This window comes from Chanodichthys erythropterus, chromosome 2 (assembly GCF_024489055.1).
Source record: "Chanodichthys erythropterus isolate Z2021 chromosome 2, ASM2448905v1, whole genome shotgun sequence".
In the NCBI taxonomy this organism is placed as follows: domain Eukaryota; kingdom Metazoa; phylum Chordata; class Actinopteri; order Cypriniformes; family Xenocyprididae; genus Chanodichthys; species Chanodichthys erythropterus.
In genome coordinates, this window is record NC_090222.1 from 10,354,751 (window position 1) to 10,379,000 (window position 24,250).

Genomic DNA, 24,250 nt, shown 5'->3' on the forward strand with positions numbered 1-24,250 from the left:
AGACGATGTGTTAAACAGCGGCTTCTCTCCTCTTCGGATAGATGGCAAGAGCATTCACCTGCATGGGTTCGGTGGTCTCAGGTTCAGCAGGTGACTGTGTACGAATATTACGCCTTTGCCCAGCCCTGCATGAGCGGATGAGGTTGTCAACCTGTATAGCGAGCTCGACAAACTGATCCAGATTCTTGCCATTATCACGACAGGCCAGCTCTGTCTGCAACTCATGAGTTAAACCTCTCCTGAAGCAAGTCTTTAGTGTGTCACTCACCCAGTTGGTTTGAGCTGCGAGGGTGCGGAAGGCAAGAGCGTATTCAGCTGCAGTTTGGTGTCCCTCTGTTAATTCCGTCAATCTGTCACTGGCTCCCTTCCCATCACTGGGGTGATCAAACACTTCTTTAAATCTCTGGAGGAAATATTCATAACTGGGAAAAGCAGATCCGTCATCATTCCATACAGCCGTTATCCAATCCAAAGCCCTCCCCGTAAACAAGAAACAAATTAGAGTGATCTTACCAGCATCAGTGGTATACATGGCAGGTTGTTGGTCAATGAAGTGTGAACATTGAAGAATGAAACCCTTGCATCTGGTAGGATCACCATCAAACTTTTCAGGAAGCGAGAGACGGGGATTCAATGGTGACGGCGTGCCTGCCGCGTGGGTAATGGCGGCTGTGACAGGTGGTGAAGACGCTACAGTCACCACAGGCTGGATACCTTGCAGAGCTTTCACCAGTTTCTCCGTGAGATTGGTCAGGTGGTTGAGCTGATGTTGATGGGTGGCGAGTTGGTTGGCTTGAGCAGATATAGAAGTGCACAGGTGAGTGAAAGCAGCTGGATCTTGGGCTGGCGAAGTCTTCTGTAATGAATCATCACTCTGGCAGGGATCCATTTGCATGCTTTATTAATAACAATCATAGTCATAGAGGCAGGGTCAGACAGGAGTAAACTGGTGTATAGGGAACAGGCAGAATCGTAGTCAGAGAACAGGCAGATAGTCAGGGCTGGCAGATAACACTCACAGAATCAGGTAAACAGGCAGAGGTCAGAGGCTGGCAGCAAAGGGTCGATAACAGGAAACAGCAGAATCGGCAACCGGTAATCAGACAGATAGATAACGCTCAGTAACGTTCACCATGGCAAAACAAGACTTTGCAAGGATGTGGAGTGTAGGTGGGTCTTAAATAGTCCAGGTTATTGAGAACAGCTGTGCAGTGATTAGTCCAAGGCACAGGCTTATGGGAAATGCAGTGATGTCTTCTGCCCACAAAGAGCTTCTAAGCTGCCTCCACACCGGCCATGGGACTGTGCCATCGATCTGCTTCAGGGTGAGTCAGTGCCCACGGGAAGGATCTACCCCCTGTCCATCCCGGAGGAGAAGGCCATGGAGGAATACATCAAAGAGGCCCTTGCTCATGGATACATCCGCCCGTCTACTTCCCCTGCTGCTTCGAGTTTCTTCTTTGTGGCAAAAAAGGACGGAGGCTTGTGGCCCTGTATTGATTACTGTGCCCTCAATAAGATTACAGTCAAGTTCTGGTACCCCCTTCCTCTTGTCCCAGCGGCCCTGGAACATCTCCGAGGTGCCACTGTGTTATCTCATCCGGATACGCGAGGGGGACGAGTGGAAGACCGCCTTCGTCACACCCACTGGCCACTATGAATACCTTGTCATGCCGTATGGCCTGGTCAACTGCCCCTCCGTATTCCAGGACTTCATACACAAGGTGCTCCGGGAGTTCCTCCACAAGTTTGTTCTGGTCTACATCGACGACATCTTGATTTATTCCCGGAGCCTGGCCGAACATAGCCACCACGTTGCGGAGGTCCTCCAAAGCATGAGATAATTCAATCTCTTCCTGAAGGCTGAAAAGTGTTCTTTCCACCAACCCTCTGTTACTTCCTCGGTTACATCATTGACCCAAGGGCATCCAGATGGACGAGGGGAAGGTGGAAGCTATCAAGTCCTGGCCAACTCCATCCACCATTAAAGAACTCCGCCTTCTTCTCCCGCAAGCTCAACCCGGCGGAGGTCAATTATGACATTGGCAACCGAGAACTCCTAGCCGTGAAGCTGGCATTGGAAGAATGGAGGCATTGGTTGGAGGGAGCTAAACATCCATTCCTTGTCCTTACTGACCATAAGAACTTGGAGTACCTACGTGCTGCTAAAAGACTAAACCCAAGACAAGCTCGCTGGGCTCTATTCTTCTCCCATTTCGACTTCTCCATTTCCTATTTTCAAGGCTCTAAAACTGTGAAAGCAGACGCTCTATCTCGCCTCCATTCTCCAGAGGAAAGACCCGAAGAACCAGAAACCATCCTCCCAAGCTCCCTCATCATAAGTCCGATTTCCTGATCTGAAGAGACTTTACCCTCCTCCAATGCCTCCACTAATGCTCTGCCGGGTTGCCCACCTGGCTTGCTCTACGTCATCAGGGCACGACACACTCCACTGACTCACACTGCCCACACGTCACTTGGCACTGGCCACCCGGGTGTCAATGAAACCCTCTCGCTGCTAAGGGAGCGCTTCTCGTGGCCGAACATGGCAGCAGACGTCAGAAGGTACGTGCAGCGCTGCAGGGAGTGTGCCATCTCCAAGAGCCCACGCCATCTTCCATCCGGCAAGCTCTATCCTCTGCCCGTTCCAAACAAGCCCTGGTCACACCTAGGAGTGGACTTTATCACAGACCTACCAGCTTCCAATGGCTATACCTGCATCCTAGTTGTCATTGATTGATTCTCCAAGTCATGTCGTCTGATCCCACTAGGAGGTTTACCCACTGCAATTGAGACTGCTGCGTTAATGTTTAATCACGTGTTCAGATACTTCGGAATACCTGAAGATATTGTGTCAGACAGAGGCCCTCAGTTCATCTCCCAGGTATGGAAGGCCTTCCATTCACTCCTAGGTGTTACCATCAGTTTGTCATCAGGTTACCATCCCCAGTCGAACGGGCAGACGGAGAGGAAGATCCAGGAGATCCGCCGCTTCCTCCGTACCTTCTGTCATGACCACCAGGACTCTTGGAACCAGTACCTGGGTTGGGCAGAGTACCAGTGATGGGAATAACAGCGTTATTAACGCTGTTACTTTTTTCAGTAACGAGTAATCAAACTAATTACTTTTTCTCCCCTTACAATGCCTTTACCGTTACTGGCAAAAAAAATTCCGCGTTACTAATGAGCTCACTGATGCAGTTTTCATCCGAGTAGCCCTCTCTCTCAGCCATATAGGACCTGCAAAGATTTTTCTCTGGTGTCTGCTGCGGTTAGTCATAGCCTACACAAATATAGGCTAATTTTAAACTGTTAATAATGAATGATGCTCTGTGTGTGTCTGTGAGCATGCGAGCTGAGCGCGAGCTCAAAGCAGAATACCCTTTGTGACATGCTGGATCGAAAATATGTGAAATAAGTTTCTCTAGTCGACTAGTAGTTATTCATTTAAGCCATTAGTTGACTAATCACATTTATATTAATTTAATTTCTTAAATACTGGAGAGAATAAACCATAATAATGAGCATTTATGTAATATAGGCTATATAGCACTCAAGTGCATGCAAAAGTAAAAATTATGAATGTGACCAAAACAGCAAGGAGACATTTTAATTGTTTATTAATAAAGTAATGTTTTCTTAATCAGTGTCGGCTGCGAAGATGAAGTTGACATTGCTAGCTCTCATCATCTCCGCAATATACTGGACGCGCCTAGAGAGAGAATGTTGACTACATAATCAGAGTAGCCTATTTCTTTTAGTTTTTAGATATTTCAAGCTTTCTATAGATATATTTCTCTTGTCTGCGAGGCAAGCAGCCTATACGCTGAGTTTCGGTTCTCTAGCCTGTAAGACGCGCTCCAGTTCGCGCCAGTGATCGCGCCCGCCTGCCATGATTATCTGCTATATTTGCTTCTTATTAAATCCAGGCAATTGTTTAATGAAACATTGATTAAAATTAAGATACATTTTTTACAAAATGAAATTCACTTTAAAGAAAGGCTTTCTACCAAACAAAACTTAATGAAGTGTTTAAAATCATGTCTGACCCACTCCATGACTCCTGATATATTGTGCATATGATGCATCTTACTCATGCTGTTCACTTTTCATAATCAAGTAAATTAATTTAAAACATAACATAGGACTATTTAAATATATATATGAAACTACATTTTCTTTAGTGGCTACCAACAGGTTATGTACAGTACAGAGAAATTTCATAAGAAAGAGCGGATCATGAGTCACGAGTCGGTTTAAGAATAATTTATTCTTAGACTTATATTTAATATTGGGGGCATTCAAGTTATTTGACATTTTTTTTTTTTTTTTTAAAGTAACGCAATAGTTACTTTCCCTGGTAATTAGTTACTTTTATAAACTCAGTTACTAACTCTGTTACTATTTGTGAGAAGTAACTAGTAACTATAACTAATTACTTTTTTAAAGTAATGTGCCCAACACTGCCAAGTACGCACAAAACTCCCTGCGCCAGCCATCTACAGGACTCACTCCATTCCAGTGCATGCTCGGCTACCAGCCCCCACTGTTCCACCCTATTTTCCATGTTTCACTCCTGAAGCCTCACCACCCCTCTGTTTCTGTCTCCACAGGGCCTGACGTGGCAGCGGCCGAACCCCACCTTCCACTCATCCTGGAAGACAGCACAGCTTACGAAGTTCCCGAGATCTTGGACTCCCAGCGCCGTGGTGGCCAGCTGGAATATCTTGTGGACTGGGAAGGCTATGGCCCTGAGGGACACTCTTGGGTCCCCAGAAACGACATACTCGATCCCAACTTGCTTCAGAACTTCCACACCAATCATCCTGACAGACCTGCCCCACGTGGAAGAGGACGGGTCCTCAGCCCTCAGGAGCGGGCCATGGATGGGGGGGGGTACCGTCACAGACACGTCAGGCTCCACCATCCACCAATTACAGCGCACTAAATCACCCGAGTACTGATCACCGACACCTGCATCTCATCAAGCTCTTCATCAACACCAGTATAAAGAACACTCACACACATCACTTCAATGTCCGGCCCCGACCTTTCAAGGACTCCAAGCGATCTACTTACCTGTCTCCAGCGTCTCCAGTTCTCCTCGTGTGATTCCCCGCCTGTGGTGTGAGTTTTCCTTGTCTCCAGCGATCTCCGTCTCCATCATTTCCAAGATCCATAGCATCTACAATCAACAAAGGACAGTATCACCTCTCTGCACTTCAAGTATCCACATTGCTGCACTATTCACTTGCCTGCACTGCTGTTTCACCATACCGGTTTCAATAAACATCCATACCTGTGATTCTCTTTCTCTGTCCCTTCTGTGCTGTAACAGGGTTTAAATTCATTTAGAACTGATATAAATCTGGTTCTGAACCACCAGATTCAATTTTGGCAAAACTTTCCTTGTAGCCATGGCAACTACAGAAGAAACAGATTTTCTTTTTTTTTTTTTTTATTAATAATAACCATCATCAGTCTATTCCTATGTGACAAATGTTCAGGTGCATTGGAGGCTGACACGCACAATCTCTCTCAAAGATGTGTACATGCAATGAACACACACACACACAAACACAAAAATTAGCAGCCTAAATAATGATAAATAATATTTTTTTAATGAATTCACATGGTTAATTACACATAGGCCTAAACTTGGTTAATTGATTACAAATTTTTGTAACACCGATATATTCATGGTGGGTTTCTGGTCTCTACTGAAAGAATGCATTCAGACACAAGCACTCAATTGCCATATGCACAAATCACCACATGACTGACCAGGTTTTGGTTTATTTAAATCACCACAACTCCTACACAGAGGCAGTGTGCTTGTACTCCACAAATATCACACATATACACAATTTTTTCTTCACTTTTCCTATAAATGGACTATAAATGCATTTACAGAAAATCAGCACACTCCTATAAATACATTATCATACATGCAAATCTTCATAAACAAAAAATCACTATGAATGTTTCCAAATCAGTAATAAAGCATGCCATGCACACACTCTCTTTGACACACACCCACATACACACAGACACCCCTCCCCTCTTGTATCCAAGCAGTTTTAGGCAGAGATCAACCCCTACCCCCACCTCACCTAAAAACCCCCATCCTACTGCCACACCATCTCCCTCTGCCTCCCTCTACATCCCACCCTCCATCTGCCCCTCTTCTCTTTTATTGGAGGATAGAAACTAGGGGCAAGAGCAAGGGGAAGGTGTGGAGAATGTATTGCTTCTGTGTCTTGTGAGTGTACTACTGTGTAGGACATTTAAGGAGAGACAAGGTGACTTCATATTATTTTGTAATGTTTAAATTATGACTAGAAGAATGTCCAAATGTGCAAACAGGAAATTTGTTTATGTACACAAAATAATATATATATATATATATATATATATATATATATATATATATATATATATATATATATATATATATATATATATATATATATATATATATATATATATATATATATATATATATATTTTCACAAATTTTATACTGAAATTGCACTTTTTTAAAAAAAATTGCATGTATTCTATTTTGCTTGTTAACAAAGCAAAATGTTTGAATGCATCTTGACATAACAGAAATGAATTGGGGTAAACTCCTGGGATTATTTTATATGTCTGGAGGGGAAAGGGTTGGAGAAAGGCGGAGCGAATGATGTGCTTACTCACTCGTCGTGCCCGACTCTGTCGTGTCTGTCTCTCTCCCCCTGCTGTGTTCATTCAGAGTGCTCCATTAGTACTCACGCGAGCTTCCCACACACAGATACAAATGCAAACACAATTAAATCATCATAAAATACTGATTTTTAAAAAAAAATATTACAACAATAATATAGCATTAAACTATGCATGCAAATATATCAGTCACAATTATAATTTTCAGAATTATAAGTGCAGAGATGTTTTCTTTTATAGATAGTAGAGAAACATGAAATAGCTGATTGGCTGTATTGTAGTGACACCTCTGGCACATGCTTGGCTGCAGTGACACAGTTTTGCTCCATGCTGTGTGTTTAACATGACACATGCACACAAGCATTAAATTAATTAAAGAATATTTCAATGCACTTGACCTCTTTTCTCACCCTGGTCATATATATGCCGTCATGCATATTGTGCAAAACAATAAGCATGTTTCTTCATTGATAAATCTCAGTGAATCAGAAGAACTGCTCAAATATTTTCAAACACATTTTTCAAACTACTTGTGCTGTGAAGGGCTACAAGGATGCTGGAGCTTATCACAGTGATAGTAAAATCCTGACAGCATAAAGAAAATGTGGTTTTTGGTTTTAAAGGAAACTATTTTTTCTGTTAATAACAATCAATTTTATTTTACAATAATAAAAATTCCAAAGGGAGATCATTTAAAAGAAAAGAAAAATATGATTAGAAAATCAGAATTGTCATTAAATCGGAATTGTAAATCAAAGAGAGAGAGAGGAACTAAAAGTAGTCACCACATTAGTGGACAGACAAAACATGTGTTGGTTTTATTAAATTTCTATTTGAGTAATCAAATCATTTGTATCTCTGACTTTGAGACATGGATTATTAGGGCATTGTTGATATAGTCTGCACCACCAGGCATTCCCTGTTCTTAGAATTGAGTGATGATTGTGACACCCTGTGAGTTCTAAGCTGCTGTTTGTGTGTGTGTGTGTGTGTGTGTGTGTATGTGTGTGTGTGTGTGTGTGTGTGTAGGTGTGTGCACATTTTTGTATTGTAATTTTTCTTCTTCCAAAAGGGTGAAGGGTGAAGGTGGAAAGTGATGCTGATTAGAGAACAACCTACTCAATTCCTCCAGGCTTGCAGTATTTGGGCCAGTGTGTGTGTATGTGTGTGTGTGTGTGTGTGTGTGTGTGTGTCTGTGTCTATTGTGTATTTAGGACAGTAGTCCCGTGTATGAATGTGTTTGTGTGTATGTGGTGTCATTAAGTTAGTTTGACCATAGCAGTCCCCTCTGATCTACCCTTGACCTTACAGAACTACAGATAGACTACTAAATTAAGAAGACAGACAGACAGATAGAGAGTATGTAAATTACGTCTTTTGGCATTACTAGACAGAAGTTCAGCTGTATGCTAGGGGCATGTCCTGAAACATGTCATCATCCACTAATCCCAGCAGAATTTCACAAATAAACTACCAGTCCACATAACTGATGACCAACTAAAAAGGGACATGGAACCTTCCAGCACAGAGCTCTGACAGTAAAATCTATGAGCTTAGATTTGCTCTACAGCATTAGGATTCTATCCCATTTTTCACTCAGAAATTAAACAATTAATTTAATTGTAATATTTCATAATACATTTTTATACAGTGTTGAAGACAGAAGAAGATGCTATTGGAAATGGATGTTGACTCTCATCTGGGTAAAATAATAATTAATAAGGAATGTAGCGTCTGGACCAATCAGCCACACAATTATTCATGGTATTCAATTAATTACCCATAAAGTCACTCTCACTATCAACGTTCTCTGAACTCATCCCCCTAAAACTGCAACCAACATCCCAAGTGTAGCTAGCACACAGGCACAACTAGGTGTCCTGTTACAGTTATATGGTACTTTTATGATCCATAAGAATGCTGTAGAGACTAGTGACTCATCCTTCCTGAGAAGGACAAATAAACTCTCTTAATCCTACGTATTCTCTATATAACCACTTGGGAAATGTATAAACATGTATCCAAGTTTCCCATCTCATGACTTTCCTTTTATAGGCTTTATTCTATGTATTAATTCTCTCTTTTGAACTATTTTGGTATTAATGTTCCATAGTTGCAAATGTATAGTTGACTGAGATCACATTGGCAGCATGTTTGGTATCTACGGACTCCAACTTTAATTTCCTATTTGGTAATTTATGTTACATGTTACTAACTCTGTGACACATTAGTATTATAAGAATTTAGAGGGTTCTTTTCTCATTCATCCAATCCAGTGTCTTATGCTAATATCTTGCTACAGAACAAAGACTCGTAAAACTTCCCTCCGAGGGGGCAACTCCTTATTGGCTCAGACACCTTAAGAGGGTGTGACCTCTTCACCTCTTATATTCATGGATCACAAGATAAAACCTCTCTCTTCCTGCTCTTCCTCCTCTTCTTCTCTTTTACTGATGAATGCTGACGTCAAGATGATGCTTTAAGAAGCTAGAAGCTTCTAAGGAACCCCAAGCTTGTGCCAGGCCTCGGCCTAGACCTTCCATTCACCAAAGATCCTCTGAATCCAGCCGGTTCTCTTTCGTCAAGAAAATATCAGCAAAGATTCAACGGGAGCCTCCACAAATTGCATCAGGACAGTTTTAATTCAACTTGGAGAGACATGCAAGTATCAAACTTAGTCTCATTATCGGATACATTGAGTATCCTTACCCCTTTTAAAGAAGGGCCTGTTAAAACTAAACTGATGGTTTGCTCAAGGCTGTTGATCTGCTGAATGTCCAACAATGCTATAACTTCTTGCTTCCTGTACTCTGCTTTCTCTCTCTCTCTTGGTAAACTGTATGCATGTATGTGTGTGAATGTTAGAGTAGTTTAAGTGGTTAGTCTAGTTAATAAAGTCTTGTTCATGTCACACGTAAGGTTGTCTGTGTTTTGCGCTCATGTACTGGAGTCCCTATTCATGTCGGTCCTGACTACAGGCTTTTAGTAGAATAAGATTGTTATTTCCCATAACCTGGAAATGAACATTTCTTAGTTAATAAACAATTAACACTGTGTGTTCATTGAACAACAGGTTAATTGATTGTAATATTAATTTTATTACATTAAGTTAATTTTATTGACTGATTAAAATATTAATAATTAATTATAACTAGTTATGATTAATTATTCATATTTATTTTGAGCTAATTTGCTACAGGAATAATTTAAAAAATAATTTGGCTAATTAAAAATATAATAATAATAATAATCAGATCATTAATATGGATACTTTCAGCACTTGTCCCTGTTTAGGCTTTTACCAAGAATCTATATACTATACATAAAGACCTGTGTAGGTTATGTAATAGAACTGTACTCCATGCCAGCATTCACTGACATATGCACATAAATAATTGAACACTTGAATGAATGCATATGTATTCACAAATGCAGCACTACACATATGCTCTCACAATGGGGACACAAAACATAGACAGTATACACGCATTGTGCTTTGGTATTAGCGGTTGGCATGGAGCGCGCAAATGTAGGCTACTCTGGAAATGCAAATGGCCTCACTATGTCTTGATCTGTCTTTCCTGATAGTCAATACGAACAGAAGAAAGAGCAAAAGAATAAATAATTCAGAAGATTGCATAGGTATGAAAAGTGGCATGCACAGACCTGTGCTGGGGCAGGGGTGAAATTGCATTCTGGGGTGAAGGGCATCCCCCTCGGTTGAAATCGAACTTGGGAGGCACTACAAAACGACCGAAAGGGCACTTTAGTGATTACCGATTTAAGGGGCAAGAGCTCATGACCCCTTACTTGAATATCTAATGATACAAATGTAATAATAATAATAATAATAATAATGATAATAATAACAATAAACCTTTAAAACCATCCAAATGTTGACATATCTTACTAAGATGTGATTTTATATATTTTCACTTATTTATTATGTCAAGAAATAGACCAATATGAACATAGGCCTATTTAATAGAAAGATTGTGAACCTTTTGTTTTAATACAGATATAACTTTAATAAAATCTATAAAATTCATAAAATATACAGTTGAACATAACTTTTCACTGTTCATCAGTGGCAATTCTCTTTATGCTAGACCATCCCATTTAACACCACTCAGTCCGACATTCGCAGGCTTTGAAGGAGTGACCCTTGAAGTCCGCATCCTTTGAAGGATGCTGCTTCTTAATTGGGGCACAGCTAATAAAAACTAAAACACTAGACAAGACAAAAGAGAACATGATTGTGACACACAGGATTACTGTAATGCCATAACAGTCATCCGGTGTTAGAGGCTACTAGTGCACTCATATCATGACCTAAAGAATGAGATGGTGTGTGCATGTTTGGGGAGTGATTATGTGAAGATTCCAAAAGGTGAAAAAAAAACAAAAACTGTTTAGTTAAAAATGAAGAATGAAGGGTTGATCTATTAAATTCAGTTTTTAGTGATTTTAAGTGATTTTCCACATTAATTGTGTAAATGGTCTGCCTGGAACAAAAGGCAAAACTTTTATAATTGGCCTCTTAACCATTTGGTAGAGTATATCCTGTTAGAATTATTTGTACTACACTCACCCTAAAGAGGCCAATCTGATGCTGTATGCTAAGCATATAAATCACTGCACTGCGATTTTAAAAAAAATACACTAGGCTAGCAATGTATTTACAAACAATTCAATCATAACTTATGCTCATTTTCATGAACATATCAAAGATATTACTAGGCTATATTTTATAATGTAATGTAGTTTCAGAGGGCTTGCTGAACTGATCAAATCAAATAATTAATTTACATATATAGCTTGATTTACATAGCATTACTATATATCAGTAATGAGGATCATCGAGTAGAAGGTCCGACCGTTCGAGTGCTCCATTTCCCAGACATGCAGCATAGGTGATGGTAATATTTTAATTTACCCATAGGAGTGAGTGTAAATGCTCTGTTTAATTGGGGTTGGAGCTAAACTTTGCAGTACAGTGGCCCTCCATGAGCAGGACTGGACACCCCTGGCCTATATTTTCAGAGAATCTATGGTTATTATGGTAAACGTTTAAAATACACAAATTAGCAAGTGTAATTGTGTCATTAAGAGAGTCTATTTAGTCTTTTAGTAATAACGAAAATCATTGTGCAAATAAATATGTTTCCTGTGCTTGACCATTAAAGGGTTAATAACGCTTAATGATATCAGTATCATCGGTAACGTACTTAATTTTAAGCAGGTTATGTTTATGTTGTAACATTACATTATTAATTAAGTCGAAATTTCCCGCTCCAGGTCGACAGATGACAGCAGTGTGGCCGGCGTCAATGCGTGGCTTTCCGGCGGAAACGTTCACTAGCAACTTCCGTTTCCGTTTAGCCATTGGAAAACGTTCAGCGAACACCGTGGGAGCAGAGAAGTCTAGAAACATTTCAGGACTTTTCCTCCCTTTATTTACATAACTACCGGATCATTTTTATCTTAGTGATTTGGTGTGGAGAAAGAAAAAAACGAGCATTTTAAATAACGAGGAAACTTGTCAGGTCGCTGTAAAACAGCTGAATAAAGTGAGAGGTAAGTGTTTGTGTTAAGGTTCGGTTCGTTTGCTACCGAAACCCTTCTTTAAAACATTACCCTGGTAACCATAACTTCCGTCATTAAATTATCCTTGCTACAATTATAGTTGTTAATGTAATATAACGGTGGCAACTTGGTATTAGCCACACTGTCATAAAAAAAAAGAATTACACAAAGTGACGATTCTGCAAGTACTGACACTGAATAATATTACTTTTCAGTGCTGTTCTGTGGACTGTATGATATTTTTGCAATGCATTGGTTAACTTTCTGAGAGACTTAAGTTTAGAGCCAATTCAGTGAACTCTTGAGCCCAGTAACACAACTGAACTGGAGCTTGCGCAGCAAAACATTGAAAATTTTTATTGCACTGATTCCAATAATTTTTGTATCTTTTTTTTTTTTTATCGTTGTTGCTCTTTGAATAATTCAAAAAAAGCCAAGGTCCATAAAGCATGCGTAAGTTGGAAATCACATAATTGTAAATGGAGACTAAATCAAACACACCAAATACAAAACATTCTTATACTGTTGTTTGGCCCCATTTATTTCAATGGTTTTAGTCATTTATTGAAGATTTGTGTAATGGAAACACTCAAAGGAGTGTCAAAGGACTAATAAGCAGATTGTAATTTGAGACATTAAATAATTGAGAACCATTATAAATATCTTGTTGTAAAGGAGTGAAAATACATTATTAGACTTGTCTATTAATATGAAATATAACAAAGCTGTTAAACTGCAAGTGGAATGTGACATTAGTATTACATTTAGTTTGTTTGTTAGATTTTCCTCCAGCATGTCTCTTCCCAAGCGTGAGGTTGATGAGCTGAGGCCATGGGTGGAACGCATAGTAAAGAAGGTCCTTGGTTTTTCTGAACCCACTGTGGTCACAGCAGCATTACACTGTGTGGGAAAAGGCCTGGACAAGAGAAAAACTACTGGTAAGATGTTTTCCTTAACTTAAAAGCTCCTACCAAAAAAATTAAAACATTTGGGAAGTCTGCCTGAATTTGACCAGTGCTACCAGCTCGCAATGTACAACCGTTTCATGTACCAACTGCTTTGACACGATTATCATCTTAACTTGACTCGTATCGTGTGCAAGGGCTCACAAGCTCTGGGTGTCTAAACTTGCACCGTGTATGCCAGGCTTATGTGTAGTCATCTAAAAATATGTCTTTATCGTATCTTAAAGGTGCAATATGTAAGAATTTTGCAGTAAAATATCCAAAAAACACTAGGCCAGTGTTATATATTTTGTTCACCTGAGTACTTACAATCTCCCAAATGTTTGCAACTATTTGTAAATCATTAGAAAATTGCAATTTTAACCAAGGCTCTGGGACATGTGAGGAGTCGCCTGTCAATTGCGTCATACCTGCGTTACCCTCGGTTTCTGGTTTTATTTTGTAGAAACCATGGAAACACCAAAGACCCTTTAAAGGGATAGTTCACCCAAAAATGAAAATTTGATGTTTATCTGCTTACCCCCAGGGCATCCAAGATGTAGATGACTTTTTTTCTTCAGTCGAACGCAAATTATGATTTTTAACGGCAACCGCTGCCGTCTGTCAGTCAAATAATAGCAGTGATTGGGAACTTGAACAATAAGAGTCGAAAAAACTTCCATAGACAAATCCAAATTAAACCCTGCGGCTCGTGACGGCACATTGATGTCCTAAGACACGAAACGATCGGTTTGTGCGAGAAACCGAACAGTATTTATATAATTTTTTACCTCTAATACACCACTATGTCCAACTTCGTTCAGCTTCCGGCTAGTAAGGTCTGATCGCGCTCTGACAACGGAAGTGATGTCTCGCGCTCATTGAAGTATATGGGTGAGACATCACTTCCGTCTTCAGAACGCGTTTTTTGACCTCACTAACAGGAAGCTGAACGAAGTTGGACATAGTGGTGTATTAGAGGTAAAAATTATATAAATAATGTTCGGTTTCTCGCACAAACCGATCGTTTCATGTCTTAGGACATTAATGTTTCGTCACGAGCCGCAGGTTTTAATTTTGATTTGTCTAAGCAAGCTTTATTTACTGTTATAGTTGAAGTTCCCATCTACTGCTATTATTTGACTGACAGACGGCAGCGGTTGCAGTTAAAAATCATAATTTGCATTCGACTGAAGAAAAAAAGTCACCTACATCTTGGATGCACTGGGGGTAAGCAGATAAACATCAAATTTTCATTTTTGGGTGAACTATCCCTTTAATATTTACATGTTTTAATAGACAAGGGAACAACTGTTTTGATATATTTATAGACAGAAAAACTAATTATTGTTATGTAGCTCAACACACATTTAGTCTTATTGTTTAAATCTAATTTTCTTTATTTTTTTTTATTATTTTTTTTTGCGAGTACCATGCTTTTACCATGCCTCAGAGAAAAACACTTTTGTGAAGTAACTAACATAGCATGATCAGATGCAGCTTTATTTTTAGTAACAGTAATACAGCATTTTCTCCATCATACAATACATTTTAAAATTAATTCCATGCCATTTATCAACACAAGCCATCCAGCATTTAACATATTTTAAAATCGATCTGGCTTACTGCAGTGTGCAACGAGTGTCTCACAGCAGCCACAAAGCAAACGTTCAGAGTAACATCATAACATAATTTTCAACACACTCGAATGTATCTAATTTGATAAACAGAGCTGTGTTACCTCATACTCATGACCGGAAAAAGCGGAAGCGGCGCCGGTGACTGTGGCATAATAAATTTCCGCTGCTCGTGAGGCATGTGTTGCGCAATCGCTCCAGCGGCCTCGTTAAGCTCCCATAACACTCGGGTTCTGCTCTGCTTCATACCACAGTAACGTTAATACGATTATTTCCACCGGCTGTGATGTGAAGACCACATGACCACAAGATTCCGCGCTCAAACTTGGCATCATCAAGCTACGCCTTTGTTTTGAATAGGCCTCTAGCGGATAGAAAATTTTACATATTGCACCTTTAACATTCATTGTGAATAAATGTAATAGAGCCTGATTGCTTGAAGTTTGTAATGATAGTGGTGAGCCTTATTACGCACAACATATTTAGATGAGAATTCTGCAAAATATTTGCTAATTTTTAACTGTGTAGGTTTGCCATTGATCATATGATCTCAGCTTAAAAAACTGAAAATGGCAACACTGGCAGATAATAGTATTCTTTATCTGATGCATTTGCTCTAGTTATTAAAATAATATTACTAATAAATGAATTTGGGGAAAACAGAGATTCTTTATCATTCATGGTAAAAGATTAATATTACAATAAATATTACATATACAAATAAATGAGGCTTGAGGATTAAAACTGATAAGTGCGCATGAAATTAATCAAATAAAAAAATAGTGAAATGGATACAAGTATCATGAGATGGAGTCATCTTCTTACAACATTATGGGGGAGGATAAATAACATTTACTAACAATGAGCGATACATTTGTTACAGTATTTTATTAATCTTTGATAATGTTAGTTCATAAAAATCCAGCTGTTCATTGTTTGTTCATGTTAGTTCACAGTGTTTTAAGTAAGGGATAATCCACAGCATTAAAGGATTATAATGCACGACGTAGAGGCGAAGAACCACCCGACGTGAAGCGGAATTTTAACGAATTATCACATTTATTTAAATTCATTATTAAAAGAAAGAGTCAGAGAACTGAAAGAGAAAGATCAGAGAGAGAGAGAGAATAGAGAGAGATGTGTGCGCGATACCTGCACTGTGTGCGTTTCTTCTTTAAAGTCTACAGTCTGAAGTCCCCTCGTTGCTTAAGCATATAACTTGGATAACATAGGCTAACTTAATGATTATTTAATGAATTTATTAAAATTATTTATGAATGACAGGTCTTTGGCGCAAAAAGTCACTGAAAGTGTTAACTGCCCATTTAGTTTTCTTTTTCATATTGACCTCATCTTTGTCGTCTTCTATCTAGCTCTGCCGGTGTTAATTCTTTGTGCCGCTTTTTGTCATTCAACGTCTTCTCCAAGTCTTCTGTTTCGTCTTGTGCCGGGGCCCATTTCTCAATTGCCATATTCACCATACAAATGAAATTATATGCAAAAATCATCCGTTTAGCCTACCTAAATAAACGCTTTCATATGTCTCTCACTCAGTTTGCAAGCGTAACTGTGTTACTATGGTTACCAATGTTTATAATGGCGGATTAATTTCGATCTGTAATCAAACAGACTGGAACTACCTGTGCATTAAACGGTTTTACTGCACACCTTCCAGCCAATCAGAATAGAGTATTTAAATAGACCAAGGTATAAATAATGTTACAACAATACAACATTTGATACTAATAATCTATAGTGAATGTTGAAATTAACATTTCTTAGTTCATGTTAACTAAGGTAGTCAACTAATTTAATGCTCAATACCCGCAGGGACGCTGAGGGTATTTTTAATTGAAGGAGGAAACATGATGTTTTACTCATTGTATGTAGCAAGACTCAAAAATAATGATTGAAACATCTGGTGGTGGTGGCTTTACGAATTCATGCACCAAAGCATCATGCACCAAAGGTGTGGATGTTGTAGTTTGCTTGTAACTTTGAAAACAAAAAAAGTTCCCGATTAGATGCTGGGTGCTGCTGACGTTGAGCTAATTAGTAAAGGTAAACTGCACAAGCTAAATTACTCCCACAGTTGTCTCCAGCATGGAAAAGCAACACTAAGACTGTCTTTCTTTTGGTCGATACTTTTCCAGTGCCACTTGTTGTCGGTTCAGAAGGAAAGTTAGGATGTTGCTGTTCGCCTGTCATTCTCGCTCTGACTCTGCACAGTATACAAGAAACGCACTGATGTATGCAAAAACACATTGTCCAACATGGAACACATACTATCAATGACTTAACGAACATTTTATGGTCCTATGCCTTCCACAGACGATATATATTTATAAAAATACATTTAGACCGCTTAACATAGTGATTGCTATCAGGACATGAGGGGACTTTCAACCAGCATAATAAAATGTTTCTGAAGAGAATCACTTATTGCACCTTAAGGGCATTATATTACTTTTAATTTAAACCTCTTTTAAATATGTGACCAGTCACGGAAAGTAGGGACAAGTCGGTTCTGGGGCATTTTGAGTTTCAGATTCTGAAAGTGTACTCTCCAAGCTTTCCAACGATGTGTAACACATGGAAATCTGATAATTTTTGGAGAAGTTGTGGCCATTTGAAGGTAGGCACTCAAAAAAGCTCAAAGGGCAGAAAATGACCTCTAATTTTGCAGTTCTCGCCTGTTCTCACCTGCTGGGAGTGACAAAAGGGCTCATTTACATCTCATTTAGATAAGCCATACCCCCTGTAAAGCTGCATGGTTGCATAGCAACGACAGACGCAACGGGAAAAATCGGACCGCGTACTATTAATAATAAAGGATAATGTGCATTGTAAATGTCATTAATTTATCTTTTTTGACATTAGGACTTTTTGAACAGGATTCTGTGATAACCGTATAGTCCTGTGTAACAAGGTTCGTAAATAAGGAGGGAAGAGGACAGGGTCAGCGGATGACTACTGGCTGTTGTATTTTCAGCAAAACAATAATAACATAACAGTGTGCAGACAGGCACAAAAATAATCAAAGTAATTCCAACGTTCACTCCTACACAGCAGATATCCAGGAGTGGGGAAGCAGCTAGTAGTCCTTCTCTCTCTCGCAGGCTCCTGTTTCTCCTGGCGTTAAATACTCTCTCCACACCAATTACTGAAACAAGAAACAGGTGTTTATCATTTGCGTCTAATCCACTCAGACACCGCGCGTCTCCTCCCTCTCTCTCCCGTTGCAGATTCCGCTAAACCACGCCCCCCTTGCCACATACCCCCACCGCCCGACTCAGGCCGGCTCCCCTCAGCGACTTTAAGACTGCCCTCAAATGCTGCATTTGCCGCCGCCAATCATTACTGAATATGATAATATCATCTAGATAGGCAGCCGCATATGCAGCATGGGGCCGTAAAACCCTGTCCATCAGCCGCTGAAAGGTAGCCGGTGCCCCGATCAGCCCGAACGGAAGTGTAACAAATTGGTGTAATCCAAACGGCGTTGTGAAAGCTGTTTTTTCTCGGGATAATGGAGACAAGGGGATCTGCCAATAACCCTTTGTCAAGTCCAGTGTCGAATAAAAACGAGCCGTACCAAGCCGGTCAAGCAATTCGTCAACCCGTGGCATTGGATATGCGTCGAATTTCGACACAGCATTCACCTTGCGATAATCCACACAGAACCGGACCTCCGTTTTAGGAACCAAAACTATCGGGCTCGCCCAGTTACTGTTGGATTCTTCTATTACTCCCATTTCAAGCATCGCACCTAATTCCTCCTGAACTACTTTTTTCTTGTGTTCAGGCAAGCAATATGGCCGGCTGCGAACCACCACGCCCGGCTCTGTCTCGATATGGTGCTGAATGAGGTTTGTACGACCAGGTAGGGGAGAAAACACGTCAGCAGACTCTGCCTGTAATTTGGTTAAATCAATGAGCTGGGAGGGCGAGAGGTGATCTCCCCCTGGGGCCAGCGCGAGAGATTGATTTTTTTTATATTCGCCTCCGGCCCAAGATCATCCTCTCCGCTAATCACCGTCGCCAGCATCACTGATTCTCCCTCATACCATTTTTTCAGGAGATTGAGGTGATAAATTTGACGTGCTCCTCTCCTATCTGAGCGTATTACCTCATAATCGAGCTCTCCAACTTGCCGTGTGACCTCAAACGGTCCTTGCCACTTTGCAAGTAATTTTGAACTTGACGTTGGGAGTAATACAAGCACTTTATCTCCCGGTGCAAATTTACGCAAATTGGTCCCCCTGTTATACAGCCGGCTCTGTTTGTCCTGGGCCTGTAACAAATTCTCCATAGATAGCCGCCCCAAAGTGTGGAGTTTTGTTCTTAGGTCCAGCACATACTGAATTTCGTTTTTAGATTGAGAAGGTCCGTCCTCCCAAGCCTCTCTTATGACGTCTAACACCCCTCTGGGCTGACGACCATAGAGAAGCTTGAAGGGGGAAAACCCCGTGGAGGCTTGCGGGACCTCTCGCACAGCGAACAACAGGGGTTCCAACCACTTGTCCCAATTTTTGGCGTCTTCCTGAACGAATTTACGAATCATTGTTTTAAGCGTGCGATTAAAACGTTCGACCAGCCCGTCCGTTTGTGGGAGAAAGACGCTGGTCCGAAACGATTTAATGCCCAATAATTCGTAAAGTTTGCGTAACGTCCGTGACATAAACGCCGTGCCCTGATCAGTAAGGATTTCCTTAGGAATCCCCACTCAGGAGATTAAAGAAAACAGTGCGTCAGCAACACTCTTAGCGGAAATGTTGCGGAGAGCCACTGCTTCTGGATATCGTGTTGCATAATCCACAATGACCAATGCAAAACGATGTCCTCTTGCTGATCGCTGGCCCGATTAATGGCCCGATGAGGTCCATGCCAATTCTCTCGAAGGGGACCTGCATTAATGGGAGAGGGCGCAAAGGCGTTTTTGGGGTGGCCGGTGGGTTTACCAACTGACATTCACGACAAGCCGTGCACCACCTGTGCACATTCTCATGAATGCCCGGCCAAAAAAATCGGGTCATGAGGCGATTTAGTGTCGTTCCCTATCCTAAATGACCAGCCATCGGATTAGAATGAGCCGCTTGAAAAAGCATTTCCCTGCGGCTCCTAGAAACTAACAACTAGGTTGTATCCTCTTTTGTCTGAGCGTCTTGGGTCACTCGAAACAACCTATTTTTTATAATTGCAAAATATGGATAGGTAAGCGGTTGTCCAGGATGGAGAGGCTGACCGTCGATGGTACTGACCTGTTCAAACGCACGTTTCAGCGTCTCGTCCTGAGACTGCTCCAGGGGAAAGTCATCGTGCTCCGAGAGAATAAGTCTCTCGATTTCGCTCCGTTCCCCCGAGGCAGTACTCAGAGGTCCCGATTCAGTCTCTCCCGCCTGCACACACACGCTCCCCTCCGGTGCATTTTTCCCCCAAGAAGCATCCGTACATAAAGCCCCTAATAATTCTGTAAACGCTGGCCAATTCGTTCCCAAAATTAACGGATGCTGGAGGTGCGGGTTAACTGCAACCTCAACACTATGGTTTTGACCCCTGATTTGAATAATGACTGGCACAATAGGATACTCTACTACATCCCCGTGCACACACCGCACCTTAACCACGCGGCTACTATCCAATGACCTAGGTTGTATCAGATTTTGATGGATCGAGGTTTGGTTACATCCTGAATCCACCAATGCCTAATAGGTACCCCCCTTGATACTCACAGGTATTTGGTACCACCAAGCTTGACCGGGGGCAGCCTGCGGGGCATCCGGGACCCGGACCATTGTTCCAACCTCCATTACAGGACACCTGTCCACGAAATGGCCCGGGTCCCCGCAACGCCAACAGGCCGGCCCAGACCTCCCCACCGCTCCAGTGGCAGAGAGTGGATTAGATGGTTGGCGTGGAGAGAGCGGAGACACAGGAGCAACGCCCACACGTCCGCCCCCCTGGGCGGGACTCTGGGAGCTGCATAAGGAATATGGCCATTCCCGCCCCGCCCCCGGGGCGGTGGACGAGACCTGGGTAAAGGGACAGGGCGAGAGAGAGAAGGAGATGGAAGAGAGGGAGAGAGAGAAGCTGATAAGGGTTCGCCGACCCCGGGGCACGCCACCATATGATCCTTCGCGAGTTGGATCGCCGACTCTAGAGACGTGGGGCGGTGGCACTGGACCCATTCGGCCATTCTCCTCGGAAGCCGAGTGGTAAACTGCTCCAGCACCACTCGATCGATGATCTCCTCCACGTCACTTCCTCCGGCCAGCAACCATTTGCGGCAGGAGTCCCGGAGCTGTTGGGCCATCACAAAGGGTCGACCCGCTGGATGATGGCCCTCTTGAGGTCGTCGAAGTCCAGGAGGCTCCGCACCGGAAGCTGCTGTGCCGCTACCTGGGACTCCCCGGAGAGCAAGGGGACCAGGCGCATCGGCCACTGGTCCCGAGGCCAGCCGCAGATGGTTTCAAATAAATCGATGAATGCCTCCGGGTCGTCCTCAGGCCCCATTTTGTTGAGAGGGAGGTGGGCGGGCACAGCACTTTGGTCCGAGGCTCCCGGGCGAGCCTCCTGGTCCATCCAGCTCCGGAACCTCTCGCGGCCTTCCTGCTGGGCTTGGAGGACGGCCTAGAACCGCCTCTCCTGATCTTGTCTTAAGTCCAGCAGGGCCTGGTGTTGATCATGTTGCATGACCGCGAGGGATGTAATTATTTCCGCAAATGGCGCAGCGGAGGACTCTGGCATGGCGGCGGCATCCATCTTCCCTCCCTGGTTTTGGCACCAGTGTAACAAGGTTCGTAAATAAGGAGGGAAGAGGACAGGGCCAGCGGGTGACTACTGGCTGTTGTATTTTCAGCAAAACAATAATAACATAACAGTGTGCAGACAGGCACAAAAATAATCAAAGTAATTCCAACGTTCACTCCAACACAGCAGATATCCAGGAGTGGGGAAACAGCCAGTAGTCCTTCTCTCTCTCGCAGGCTCCTGTTTCTCCTGGCTTTAAATACTCTCTCCACACAAATTACTGAAACAAGAAACAGGTGTTTATCATTTGCGTCTAATCCACTCAGACACCGCGCGTCTCCTCCCTCTCTCTCCCGTTGCAGATTCCGCTAAACCACGCCCCCCTTGCCACATCCTGGTTTAGACCTCAGTTAGTGGTTAGACCTGGTTTGAGTCAAAGGATTAAAAAAATCCTGTACATTAAACTCTTCAATAAATAATTTTACTTTTGACTTATAACGCACATTTTATGGCTACTTTTACTTATGTAGGAATTTAATCTGATACATTTTCTATTACATTAGTAAATCCTTGTTAAGAATATTTAGTAACTGGCTAAAATTATTAGCGTCACATTCAATTCAAGAATAGTAAGGTTTACATGAGCTAAGTCATTCACACCAGTCAATTCAAGCAGTTGAAGCGTTATTCATATTAATAGCAGATGCTAACATTACCATCTAAAAGCCCATTATAGTAATGGGGGTTTTTGGCAAGTGATACGATGCTAACGATTACAATTAAAACAAAAGTCCTGAGCTAGCTAATAGCAAAAGACACATGAGATAACGTGTAGCCTACGTGTTCTTAGAATGAACACAAAATGACAAACTTTGTTTATGGAAACTCACCCCATAAGAAACAGGAAAGATCTCGTTGCCTCCAATGAAATAAGTTGTTCGGGCACACTTTTTCTTTGTAGGGGTCTTCTTTGTGGATGTAACCATCTCCGAAGTTTGCACTACTATGCGTCTGTTTGCCTCTACATGTCCAATAATTCGCATGTCCTGCCACTCTTTTTTTCCGCAGCTAAAGAATCCAGCCGTATGTTGTACTTCAAAACATTTTCGGTGTAACGGCCACGGTTCAGCTCGTCTGCGATATTCTTTGCGGCGTCCATCTTCATTAAATTTTGATATCAGCTAGAGCTGGCCAGAGCGCTGCATAAATAAGTAGCCACGCTTCCCTTGGAGGGCGGCGGCAATAACAAAAAAAACAAAAGCCGGCGTATCCGATTCCAGTATGGAAATACAAACAGACAATGAATCCCAGAAAAACAAGCCGATTTCAACCTCAAAATGTACGCTTTTAAATAAACCAATACTGCTACCTAAAACACGGAGATGCTTCTTCGTGATCTCAACGAAAAGATTCTGCAAAAAAAATGAAAATCACCAATTTTGAAAAAAAACAAAAACGCTTCTTTCTCAGTTTGCTCAATAGTTGTGCTGCCGACTTGTGTCCCTGGTTTCAGTGACGGGTCACATATTCTTTAAAATCTAAAACATTAGAGGCCCATTCACACCAAGGATGATAATGGTAAAGATATAGTTATAAAAATCATTCTAAATATAAAAGAAAAGCAGAGTCCACACCACAACTGTAAGGATAATGATACAGAGAAACAATATTGTTGGAATCACTTTCAGAATGATTTTTTCAGTTGATGAATGATGAAAATATTGACAGCCAATCAGAATCCATTCTGCTTAGAATAAACAGAACGATATTGTCCGCTAGTTCTTGGTGTGAACAGGTGTGTGGAAACAAGCTGGTATTTTTTGTAATAAAAATGGAGGGAGACAAAAAAACGATCCCATTTCCCTTTTTTACTGGTGAAATCAGAAACTTGGCATTGTCATTCAGGACCCACAAATATTGCCCCATTGTTTTTTTTTTTTTTTTTTTTTTTTTTTTTTGTATATTGTATTCAACATTATATATAGTAGTTTAATGTAGTAATGTCACTGAAGCTCTGCAAACCTTTTTCTTACACTGTACTCTCGCGCTTTTAAAGCAGCTTTTTCTCCCGGTGCTCACTATGTCCTGTCTCTGCCTCCTGTTAATGCACTTGTATGATAAGAATAAACCATCTAAAATGCTTCAAATCATCATACTACTAATACTGAAAACGCAATATGGTGATTTAAATGTTTGTGCTTTCACTTTGAGTGCTGTTCCAGCACGTATGCGTTTTAGATCAATGCAATCACAGTTCTAATTGCAATAAGCATGTCAAAGGTTTCAAACCACATAAGAATGTAGCTCTAAATGGAAACTTGAAAGGGTTAGTTCATCCAAAAATTTAAATTCTGATCTCATGGTTCTCACACGTCACACGCATGTACGTTTGAACGTCCGTGTTTACTACAGCATGTGCGTTGTAAATCTGTTCATCATATAAAGCGATATGTGTGTCTTCAGAAGACTTGGATTAAATAGCTCGATTGATTATTTTTATGTCTTCATGCATTTTTTTTGGATCTCTTAAGTTTTAGGGGAATGAACTTTAAATGGACGGACAGAAATCCAGACATCTCTTAGGTATCATGAAAAATATTTACACCCCTAGTTGAAACATCTGTC

General features: G+C 41.3%; 1 protein-coding gene across 2 annotated transcripts in view; it reads left to right on the plus strand.

Moving 5' to 3' along the window:
• The first annotated feature begins 12,076 nt into the window (after window positions 1-12,076).
• Window positions 12,077-24,250, plus strand: part of prpf3 (PRP3 pre-mRNA processing factor 3 homolog (yeast)) — a 29,427-nt gene continuing 17,253 nt past the window's right edge. Inside the window, exons 1-2 of one of the 2 annotated variants that reach the window (XM_067400836.1) lie at window positions 12,077-12,285; window positions 13,063-13,232. In XM_067400836.1, the coding sequence (XP_067256937.1) occupies window positions 13,088-13,232 (145 nt within the window). In that variant the 5' untranslated portion in view covers window positions 12,077-12,285; window positions 13,063-13,087. The remainder of the gene's footprint in view (window positions 12,286-13,062; window positions 13,233-24,250) is intronic. The other variant, XM_067400828.1, reaches the window with a different exon arrangement.